The sequence below is a fragment of the Dipodomys spectabilis genome, unplaced genomic scaffold, assembly GCF_019054845.1.
Source record: "Dipodomys spectabilis isolate Male_0828 unplaced genomic scaffold, ASM1905484v1 ptg000264l, whole genome shotgun sequence".
Classification (NCBI taxonomy): Eukaryota; Metazoa; Chordata; class Mammalia; order Rodentia; family Heteromyidae; genus Dipodomys; species Dipodomys spectabilis.
The window spans coordinates 3,051,379-3,063,646 of NW_024870941.1; the positions used below are offsets into that span (position 1 = coordinate 3,051,379).

At 39.9% G+C, this 12,268-nt stretch overlaps 1 protein-coding gene across 5 annotated transcripts in view; it reads right to left on the reverse strand.

Moving 5' to 3' along the window:
- The window catches only part of Tmem71 (transmembrane protein 71), a 28,956-nt gene that overhangs the window by 556 nt on the left and 16,132 nt on the right, over positions 1-12,268 (reverse strand). For 2 of the 5 annotated variants that reach the window (XM_042699979.1, XM_042699977.1), the window contains exons 6-9: positions 10,990-11,172; positions 6,795-6,870; positions 3,108-3,169; positions 2,944-3,004 (exon numbers count right to left, since the gene is read on the reverse strand). In XM_042699979.1, coding sequence (XP_042555913.1) covers positions 2,944-3,004; positions 3,108-3,169; positions 6,795-6,870; positions 10,990-11,172 — 382 coding nt within the window. The remainder of the gene's footprint in view (positions 1-2,943; positions 3,005-3,107; positions 3,170-6,794; positions 6,871-10,989; positions 11,173-12,268) is intronic. The other 3 variants (XM_042699978.1, XM_042699981.1, XM_042699982.1) reach the window with 3 other exon arrangements.

A 12,268-nucleotide genomic window follows, 5' to 3' on the forward strand; every position in this document is an offset into this window, starting at 1 on the left:
TCAATGTGTGTGTATGCACACACACGCACACATACACACACGCATGCATACACACTAGCTTAAAGATTACAAGTATATATCTTGGTTTTGTCCCTGGAAGTTCTTAATGTTTTCTTCTCTGAAAGATCAAGGAGGTTTTAAACCCTAAACTCATCATAAAACTTGTTAATTTCCATTTCTATTTTAGGATCCTATGAGGTGTTATGGGGGACAGGGCTTGAATTTCATTTCCTAAAGTTTATTCTCTCACCCACCAAGTATATGAATGTACCTTCCTCCATTTAAGAATGGAGAGCCCAATTTTTGTTGCTAGGAAGTTATACAAAGTCAGCTTGTGACCTCTGATGCTACCCAGCAATGCTGGATACCTGTGATGATCTTCATTTGCAAGGGACACTCAGGTTAATAATGAAAACAATGAATAATCCTCATAGCTGCAAACTTTAAACTGAGGGAGGAAAGAAGTCAAAAGGGAATTAGCTTGTGGTATAAAGAGGGGTAGGAATTGAGAAGAACTCTGGGATAAAAGTATAGGCACTCAACATAGCTACGCTTGCACCGTGGGGCCCAGGCATGTGAGGGCTGCTGCTGTCTTCATGTTTGTTGTAGTGACTGCCCTCCTAATAGTCTCATTGCTGATTGTTAGAGAAGACTCGTCAGTCATTCTTGACTCCTTGATGTTACTACATTTAGCTTATTAGCTTCTGGATAGGTTTATATAAGAGGGAGAAAGCTGCAAAATCTTTAATATGTAGACATAGAGATTTTAGCTACAACAGAGGGACTTCAAGTAATGATGCAGCAACTATTTTCAGTTTGATGAATATTTATGGAGCATCTACTATTTTGAAGGCACTGGGGTAGATGCAAAAGTGAAGTCAACAGTCCTTGTTTTTATAGGTCTTAAAGGCAAGAGTGTGTGGTAGATGGCCAGGTGAGCTGGAAATCGTGAAAGACAGAGGAACAAGAGAAGAAAAAGTTATATTATGTACATAAGTAATCCAAGCAGAGATTTCATCTCATAAGTGAGGCTGTAGATGAGAAATACTTATGCCAGAATACAAATATGTTCTATTGTTCATAGATTTTAGTAGAAAACAAGTCACTCAGAGTAGTAGCTGGTGCAGTAAAGCCAACAGGTGATGGAGTTAGATTTTGCCTCCTCCAGGAAACCTTCACTGACTAGCCTCCCCACACTTTCTCATCTCCTGGTTCTATTGTTCTCTGTGCTAGCTCCATATTTATTCTTACCATAGTGAAATACAAAAGTTCTTTGTCCTTTGCACATGTGTTACTCTCATTAGACTCTGAAATCTTGAGTCTGGCTCCATAACTTGGCTTTAGGATGTTGGCACCTATGGTAGAGATGAGTGAGTGAGTGTATGTGTGTGTGGGGGTGACTGTTGAGTTGTACTGAGAGTCCATTCAATACAGAACATGGTAAAGTTCTCAGTACAGATTTCGTAGGCTAAATAATGTCAATTGAGAAATCAAGGGGTAAAAGGTTTGGAAGTCATCTTTCCAAGACCCTCAGAGTTTATATTCAAATGAAAACTTGGAGAGATGGCTAAAAATAAAATAGACTCCTTCCAAACTTTGAATCAAGGGGCTAGCATCAGGACTATACAAGCGCCTTTATTGAATCTAGAAATTCACGTTGAGAAACTATGCCCACATCTCAGAACTTCCCTACAAAATGATAGCTTGTTTTTCTAACTAATTCTCCATGCTAACCTACAGACTCAGAGAAAGCAGATTTTTATGATTCTTATGGTTTGACAAACCATAAGAATGTTTTCACTCCTGAAACTTGGATTTTAAAATAGCTCTTTGGGTAAAAATCTTTTCATAGATATTTCTCCTGGTTCATTCCTAACTTGTGATCATTTTAGCATATAAAGCTGCAAATTATGTAGCATCAGCTAAGGCCCATTTCTGCCTCCATAGAGGTCTAGAAACAAACTGACAGGTAGAGGGATGAAAGTGGGTATCTCTGAAGACAGTTTTAAACAAATACCACTAACTTTAAGGATTGATTAATGAAAGAGGATTTGGGGCCACTCCACCCCCAGGCTCAATTTTCTAACTATCCACTTAAATATATCTTAGCTATAGCAAGATCTAACTTCAGATAGCTGAATGGCCAAGAAATTATTGGCAGTGTCTCTCAAAGTGTCACTAAATCAATATTGCCTAGAGTTGTAAACACAATACATCTTCACTCAACTCCATTGTGATTTCAAAGTCAACACAGAGATTTCATAAACAGGGAAGCAGAGTGTCAAGAGCGAAGGCCAAGAAAGTAATTTGAATTGCAGACTTTGATCCCCAAGCCAGGGATGCTGGCTCTGCAACTGTGGTGTACTGAAGGGCATTGACACCTTCCATACTGTAATGAATGATGCTAGAAGAATGCTTAAAATTCTGTAAGCACTCTCCAACCCGAGTCCCCAGGAACCCTCTGAAGAGGCTGCATTCTGGCAGACAGCACAAAGGGGATGAGAAGTGAGGGCTTGGGTGGGGGGTCATTAGGAAAGTAAGAGAAGGCCGAGAATTCACAGCTCTTAACCAAGACCATTTCATGGGCAGCTTGCCAGCTATTGGGCAAGTGGAAGATAAGGCTCTCTTAATAGGAGGTATCTATAAAGCACAATGCTTTGAATCTACAAAGGTACTTGCAAAACCATTGATAAAGACACTCATCATGTGTTTTGTAAGTCCTATGACCTTTTTTTTAACACCGTTTATTTTAAGAAGTCAAGGGGCAGGATCAGAACACTATTAGATTTAAGCAGTAACAGAAAGCATTCCTCAGCATAAATGAGTGGGACCTTTGCTGTACATTGTCAGCACCATCTATTTCTCAGAAGAACCTGGCATCTGATATTCTATGCTAGGATTGGTGGCCAGACAATGATGTGATGCCACCACAGCAGCACTTACCGAGCATAGGTGGTGGCCCTGAAGTAACTGCCAAAGGTGAAAAGCAGTGATCGCACAATATCTTGAGTAGAAAAGAGAAACATGAAAAACGAAAAAAAAACTAAATGACTCAAAGTCTGATGAAATACAGGAATCAGAGTAGAAATTTAGGAAAAGTTACTTACAAGCTGTAGTTATCATTGATGCACATGTAAAGACATTGGCTAGTACTCCACCTAGAAGCCATCTGAAATGACAGGATTGCTTAGATTTAGCATTCTAACTCTTCATCTCCAACCTGTGCCATGTTCTTTTAGACATACTGTAGTGATGGTGGACTGGCAAGGTGATAGACATAAAAGGGAAAAAAGAAGACAGAAATACACTCTTGTGGAAATAGTGAAGTGATATTTAATAGAGATACACAAGTAATTCAATAGAAAGGGCAGTCCTTTCAGCAAATAAAACAATTGGATATTCACAGGTAAAACAACAAATTCTCAGGAAGTGGAGAGAGCTCAACTGGTAGAGTGGCAGCCTTGAGCAAGAAAAGCTAAAGGACAGTGCTTAGGCCTGAGTTTAAACTCTAAGCTGGCACACACACACACACACACACACACACACACACACACACACACACATACGAACAAACTCTCACAAATAATTTCATACACAAAGTTAAACTTAAAATGAGTGGGACTGAAATGTAAAAGGATAAAAATTGAAGAAGAAATTGTAAATGGAAAACTTTAAGACTTTGGCTTTGGCAACGAGTTGTGAAATCCAATCCAAATGCACAATTTGTGATAGAAAAAATAACAAACTGAATGTTATGAAAATTAAAAAAGCAAATACCAAAAGGATGAAAAGTCAGTGCACAATTTGGGAGAAAATATTTGCAAATCATATATGTGATGAAGCACTTCTATCTAGCATGTATAAGAACAATTAAAACTCAATAATAAAGCAAATAATCCATGTCTAAATGGTGAAGGAGCCATAGTCCTAGCTATTTGGGAGGCTGAGATCTGAAGGATCATGGTACAAGACCAGCCTGGGCAGAAAAATTTCTTTAGACTCCATCTCCAAATGAACCAGCACAAAACATGGCTAGAGGCAAGACTTAAGTGATAGAGGGCCAGCCAAGAAAATCTGAAGCCCTGTTTTTTTTTTTTGTTTTGTTTTGTTTTTATGTTTTTACCTCAGTATCACAAAAGAATGAAAGATCTGATAGGTAGTGAACATTTAAACAGCAAGAGACAAGGGACCACTGCACACCCATTATAGTGAAAAATCTCCAAAAGGACAACACCAAATGCTGGTGAAGATGCTGAGCCGCAGGAAGTCCCATCTATTGCTGTTGAGAATAAAAATGGTGAAAACACCTAAGAAAATAATTTAGCACTGTCTTGCAAAATTAAGTGTAAGTTTATTATAGAATCCTGAAATACCATGTCTTGGTATGTACCCAAACTGAATTAAAGCTTTATTTTTAAATCCATGTAATCCTTTGTAGAAACTTCATTGAAAGTTGTTTAAAACTGGAAGCAACCAAGATGTTTTTCAATACATGAATATATAAATGAAACAAAACATACCCGTGCAATGAGCTATTATGTAGGAACAAAAAAAGGAATGAAGTATTAGAACATTATATTTATTGTTGTTATAACTTGATACATTATAAAAACATTGCAACTAAGAGAGGCAAGTAATTTTCCATATTAAATGTAAGCAAAATGCTCTACAAGAGAATTCATTCTGACAGAATAAGGAATTAAAAAAGACAGTGGTGGGAAAATATGTAGCTCCATAAGGAGCAACATTGAAAGTGAAATTTTCCTATTTTCACTAATGATCAAATTGGATTTTATGCTGACTTTTCTTATGGTTAGACACAATCTCATGACTGTGTTCTGGCTCTATGCAATCAACAAAATATCCCCCTACTGATGTTGACTTCATTCACTTGAAGTAGAATGGGCCAGATCTTACCATGATAAAGACACCTTTTCTCCTTCTTTCCTTTCTCTCTCTTTGGGAACATGTTTCTAGACACAACTCACACTCAATAGATAAGGGCTTCCTAGCTCTCCCTCAATATTGGGGATAGTATACGAACAAATTAACCTGAGAGAAACATTTCATTAATGTGTTCCTATGGAACAAGTTGATCAGGGCTTCCTGATCAATTTGAAAATTTGTAAGACTTTTTGAGATCACTGTGTGATCTCACTAAGCATTATTCTACAAAGGCACATCATGAATCTTCCAACTTGGAAGAATATACGATGCAGAATTTTGCAAATCTATTTTTAACCATCGGACCTCCCGTCTTCTGTTTGTTTGGTCCTATTGTGAACCAAAAAAAAATGCTTCTCAATGCTTATAATTAACTGGGAAGCTTATTTTAAAATGCTGATTCTCACTAGGCCTAAATTAGTATACTAAGGGATAGAATCTAACACTTGATATTTGAAGGGTAGCCACCTCAAGCAATGTGAAGAATTGGACCCTCCAGAGAGACAAGACTTGAGAATAAGCAACACCTGCTGACCAGAGTTCAAGGACCATCAGCTTCTAGGGCTGAATTTTTTTATGTTTGTCTAGTTGATTCAACAAATATCAATGAGGTTTTTGGCATGCAGGATAGAGAAGTGACACGCAAAAAGTCTGTTCTCAGGTTGCTCACATTCTGGTTGCCAGAGTTAGAGCATTGACATATAGACACTTGAACCTTTATTAGGTCAAGGGGTAATAAATTCACTGACGAAAAGTAAAGCAAGAGATACATGCACTAGAAAGTGGTATGGTATTTACACATGGTGTCAGGGAAGGCCTCTCTGATGATGTCATCACATTTGAACCTATTCCTGAAAGAAGCAAGGGTGTGTGCTATGAGGCAGGCTACCTGGAGAAGATTTGTACCAGGTAGAGAGACCATCCGAGGCAAAGGTCACAGAGTCACGAGTGAACTTAACACTACTAAGAACTGACCACTGCCCTGGAGTTTTGGACAAAGAAAAGTTGGAAAGGCATGGCAAAGCCATGTGGGGCAGAAGGGAAAGCAGAAACATGCTTACAGTCACACCTCATCATTGCATTCTGATGGAGATGTCCTGGACACTCTATGTGTGGAGGGAATGTAAAAGTTCTCAGAGTCAAGATGGAGTCACTTGTGTCTAACAAAAATCCTAACAGAAAGTAAACAGGGCTAGAAAGTTATGAAGAAAGTGTTTTTGCATATGATTGCTTGGTGGTGACCATCACAAAAGACTGCCAGAACCAGAACCATATGTTTGCATGTAACCATAGCAACTGCATATAAAAAGTGCTTTTACCAGGACACTTGGCCCAAGTGTCCTCTTCCCCTTGTCTCCACCTCTTTCTTTGAATATTTAATCTACCCAGAGTTTACCACATTTCCATTACAGGGCCACAGCTACTCCCAGCTAGGTAAGTATCTTTACTCTTTGGTAAATCTTTTTCTGATGGTTCTTTTTCAGACTGAGGAATTTTAGGATGAAAAATACAACAGGAAAAATGAAATCTCAGTAGAGACTCTTTGTTTCCCACTGGGGACATCCAATGTCCTTGAGTTCAGGAAGGGGCACTTGCACTGGATCTGTGGCCTTTCAACAAAGGATAACACATGATATCATAAGTAAAATACACTAGCTTCTCTATGTTTTGTTGAAGAAAGAAAAGAGGAAGGTACGAGGTAGGAAAGCACTTACCCCTGTAGATAAATTAATAAATCTCAGCCATACCGCTACCTGAAATGCTTCATGGAAGAAGGCAAGAAAATCATCCATCAATTACAGACTCATTCATTATAAAACACCGCTGCATGAAAAGAAAATCTAAATTACCTTGCACAGGCACAAATAATGAAGCACAAGGCAAGCAGGACTGCTTGAAAGGAAGCCTCTTGAATCAGACAGGGTTCTAAGGGGAGGAGCAAATGCAAATGAGTTAGAAACCACTGTTATTAAATAAGCTGGGAACAACAAATTCATACTAAGGCTTCTCCTCTAAACAGTCTTCAAATGTATGTCAGTTTAAGCAATTAGCAATAAAGAACAAGATGGAATCACATGATGTCTTATGGGGGCCATTCGTTAAAAACAGTCTACAAATAATCAGTTTCCTCTGTATTATAAAATAAAAGACAGGTTATACTACTTAACACAATTTTGGATTCTCCTTTTGCTTTACCATTGAGGAAAGACTTTATAGAGTTCATGCTAATGTCAGGACTCTGAAGATGATGATAATAGTAATGATGCCTAATATTTGTACAATGCCTAGCAATTCACAAGTAGCTTTCCTATACGAAGGTGATTTTATCAGCACAATGCTCATATAAGATGGCACCAATTATCTCAGGTCTGAAATGAGAAGAGCATGACTGAGAAAAATGATGAACTTGTCCAAGGCCACATAGCTATGAGGTACAGATGCCAAAACAACATCTAGATAGAACACAGTGTTTTGTCTAAAGTGGGGGCAGGAAAAGACAGTTGCAACTTAGCATGCTGAGAGGCTCTAAAGATCCAAAAAGAGAACACGAATTATGAAATATTTGTCCTTGCAAAACTCTTTCCAGTCAGTGAAATAATTCAGCCACCTGGCAAGCCACATTACAAATGAATGCAAAGCCTCCAGTAGTTATAAATATGAGAATTAAATCACTTGTCAACCTGAGTATTACTTTTTTCACTTGAAAGAAATCTGAACTGGTTTAAGGACTTCCACATAAAGATTTTAAAAGAATTCATAAACATCTCAACTTAGTTTTGCCATCCTTTAAAAACTCAGTTTTCTAAGAGCTGTTTAAAACTAGGAATAACTATGCGATGAGTGTATTTATTCTGGATATTCATTCTGTGAATGAAGACTGAATCAGCTACCAAAGCTACTTAGCCCAGAATGTGGGCGGAATCCTGAAGCCTGGTAATAGAGGGGGTAGCGGTAGTAAACTATATCCTTGTATATGTATAGTAGTACTTTATGCACACTGTGGATTAAATACATCAGTGAGGGTTCAGTTGAACATTTAACCATGCTCCTAAAGTCTATCTCTAGTTTTCACCTCCCTTGATTTCATGTGGAGTTTGGAAAACATTTCCTAATAGAAACAAATCTAGCTGGAAAAACTGAAAAGAGCACTAGACATGGTATTGAAGGTGAATGGGCTGTAAATGCATGTTCTGCAGAAAGGAGTTGTGTGATTTTGGACCAATTATTGACCTTCATTTCTTCAGTAGCCATGTATTACCTATGTTGGCATAGCTCAAATATGGCCTCCATCAGGTAGCCTGCCTTGACGCCATCAGCTCTCCCCTTTTTAGCTGTCAGTTGTTCTCTGTGTTGCTATCCTTCCTTCGCATTTCCCTTAGAACTCTTACCATTTCATTTAAAATTCCTGGTTTATTTCTCTATGTTCTCTCACTTGGCTGCACACTGTTGACAGAAGCAGCATGGAGGTTTTCCTTGGAGAATCATCTACATCATCTACCCTTTGTCTACTGTGTGGTGTAGACAGAATGACTAAGTTCACTGCTTTCCCAGCATGTGATCCATCCCCAGACTCTTGGAGCCTCACATACTTATCACCAAAGGCCTCGATTTTGCCATGTGAATGGACCCCTTCAAGAACCAACTCTAGGCCTCTAATCTTAACTCCAGACTGGTGGAATATTGCTGTCTTTCTCTGTACTGAACTGGAACTGGCAAAGGTGTAAGCCCCAAGCCAGTAGAGCCATGGTGGAGAGATGATCTTTTGCAGAGCCACACAAACACAGGAGGGAAGAGATGCCAGAGGCAGGGAACTAAAGAATCCTCAACAACATGTTCCAGAATTTTCAGTGGCACTAGTTCACAAGTTCCATTTGATGAATCCATTGTATGTTGGGTTTCACCCCATGGAACTGGAAAACCCTGATGAACACAGTTGATGGCCACATGCTGATGTTCTCAGCATGTAGGACATCATCTGGAATTGAGTGTTCATGCAAAAGGAAGACATGGAGGACTGAATGAATGCAGACCTTGTCCACTCAGATGACATAGCCTACTGAGAAAAAGGAAAACAAATAGTCTAGTAGAGCTATTCATATAGACTCCCAAGAGTCCTGGGGGGGTGGTGTTCATGAGGAAGAGTAGGGGCATCTAGGTATAGCAGGTACAGTATTACAGACAGTAAAAATCATGCACTTGTCCTTTCAAAAATCCTTGCAGGGTACCAAGGCTACATGGCCTGTCTGAGTGGCAGTATTTTTTTATATGTGTGCAAAGCTGGCACACTTATTAACTGGTCCACTACAATGGAGGGGGGGGACTTACTCTGTACCAAGCACCATGTGGGATGTTTAGAATTCAAGGCTGATTATTATCTGGTGCTCATCTTTACATCTTTGTTTTTTGTTGTTGTTGATCGTGGGGCCTGAACTCTGGGCCTGGGTGCTGTCCCTCAGCTCTTCAGCTCAAGGCTGAGCCACAGCACCACTTCTGGGTTTTTTGCTTATGTGGTGCTGAGGAATCGAACCCAGTACATCATGCATGCAAGGCAAGCATTGTACCACTGAGCCACCTTCCCAGTCCCCCCATTACATCTTTAAAAAGCTCAGAGCTTGATAAGGGAGACATAGAAGAAAGCAAGTAATAATAGTAGAGATAATGGGCATGAAAGAGAAGAGAGCCACAGAGCCCAGAGAAGGGTAGATTCCTGGTGGAGGTGGTTATTGAGTAATCTCATTAAATGTTGATAACCTGGCCACTATCTAAATAATAGAATGTTACCTTCTGAATCATTATATTATCTGCAGAGGAAACTTAAAAAAATACTTTAACAAGGCTAGGCAAAGTAACTCATGCCTGTAATCCTAGCTCCTTGGGAAGTAAAGATTTGGAGGATCATAGTTATAGCTGGTTAGCCTAGACAAAAACTTGGCAAGACCTCAACTCTACCAATAAAATCTGGGTGTGGTAGTATAGGCCTGTCATCCCAGCTATGTGGGAAACATAAATAGGAGGATCAAAATCCAGGCTGGCCCAAGCATAGATGGGAAATCTTATCTTAAAACAACAAAAATGGAAAGGGGCATGACACAAATGGTAGAGTGCCAATGCAAGGTCCTGAGTTCAAACCACAATACCACTAGACAAACAACAAAACTCCTTTAAGACTTTGTAATAACCTCATTGGGAACTTAATGCATAGGGCATATGGACCTTGGGAGTTGAAGGAATGATCATTAATGTCAGTCTTTATGACTTTGTAAAGGCAAATGGAATGAAAACAATCTCCACGTAATCTGATCTTATGTAATAATATCCTCACATTTGGTGACTGTTCAGTAGATCTGACAGTGCCTTGTGTGGATTATTTTCATCATTATGAGACAGGAGCTCGGATTGGCTCCATGTGCAGATGGTAATGCTAATTTTCAGCGTCTGGTAAACCCCAAAGATCATTCATAGGATTGTGGCTAAACGTGGGGAGTGGGGCTTTGAATTTTGGCAAGCCGAAGGCAGAACCAACACAGATGCAACACAGAATCCAAACATGATTAAGCCAGTATCAGCATACTCAAGGTTTGGAGACAAGCTTGTGGAACATACTCTTTCCAGATCTGACAGTTAATACCAATACCTGTAGTTCTTTCATTTTACCTGCAAGGCACACAACATTAAATGCTTTCCTAACGTCTCTCCTTTTCTTCTTCTTTTTATAGAGTATGTCAAATACACAGCCAAGTATAGGGAAATAGGAGACCTGCGGTCCCTCTTTTCAGCTTTATTAAAACCTAGTGATTCACAAGATGTCATCATGGTTTTTGAAAAAAATAAAACACTGTGGAACCAATACTTCTGCTGCCTCTCCGATGACAACCAAAGGCCAGTCCCCTCCTAGAAGCGCCTCACTTACGCTCCAGCAGGGCCCAGGCCCCCTCCTCCTGCAGGCTACCCTCAAGTGCACATGAGTCACTGCTATGCTATGTCATTCTCAGGCACCGAAAGGAAGGAAATCAGTGGGTGTGACAAAGATTTAAAATAACTCACTTGAATGATCCAGAATGTTCTCTTGGAAGTGTTCAGATGCTCTCCTAAGAGGCTGAAGAGGGGTGTCCTGGGAGATTTCTCTGAGCTGCTGTGATAGGAGGCGGCTTGAGGAGGAGGCTTCCACAGCCTCTCCAAGCTTCTCCAACTCCCACTCCTCAGCTGGAGGACAGTCAAAATTATCTCCTGGAAAAGCAGAAGTGCTCATTCTGTAAGTGTGTGTGTGTGTGTGTGTGTGTGTGTGTGTGTGTGTGTGAGAGAGAGAGAGAGAGAGAGAGAGAGAGAGAGAGGCAGAGGCAGAGACAGAGACAGAGACAGAGACAGAGACAGACAGACAGAGACAGAGACAGACAGAGAGAGACAGAAAGACACAGAGAGACACAGAGAGACATAGAGAGAGACGGGGGAGGGGGAAGGAATGTGTTTTGTAACTGCTCAATGCTTGGTCTTAATAACTCAAATAGCAACCCCGATCCACTGTTTCAATGCAATAGTAGGATTTCTGGATGTGATGGTATTTCCATTGGTCCTCACCCTCAAAGGCTGAACAAAAAGGTCTTTGGTGCAGAGATAAGCAATGGTCAGAGACTGAAAGTTTAGTGAAGGTAGCCGAATGCCATCTGGTCAGAATTAAAGCAACTCAAAGGAGCCTAGGGGAAGGTGAAGCTAGAAATACACCTTGAAGTTCAGTCATGGAAGCCATTGACTTCACACCTGAAGAGCGGAGAATGCACACTGCAGGCAGAAGTGTGATGGAGCATGCCTGAGAAAGAGAAGCAGAGATCACACAGTCATGCAGCATTTGTATATGGTTAACAAAGTATATCATTTTGACATATAATGAAATCCAAGTGACTCTGGAAGAATGTCATGAAATGGTATCATGTAGAGAAGGACACTTAATCCCCATGTGATGTTGGGTGAAGGATGTGTGGTGAGTAGATGAACCTCACATATTTATATCATTCATCATCATAGTAAAGCCAGCTACTTCACTGATTCAACCTTGATTGAATGTGACTATGTATCAGGAACTGGCTGCACTTCTAAAGAGCAATAGTAGATTAGACAGACGTCACCTCTGCTCACATGCAGCTTATAGTTTCATAAGAAACAGAGTGGGAGAATAGCTTGTGACAGGTATCATTAGGAAGGCCTCCCTCCATAAAATACATACTGGCTAAAATACTGTACACTAAATATCTTCTTTGTTATTTGATTCAAAGAGGCTGTTTAATGTATACATAGTTTCATGAATCGGTATTAATTCTATGATATCCCT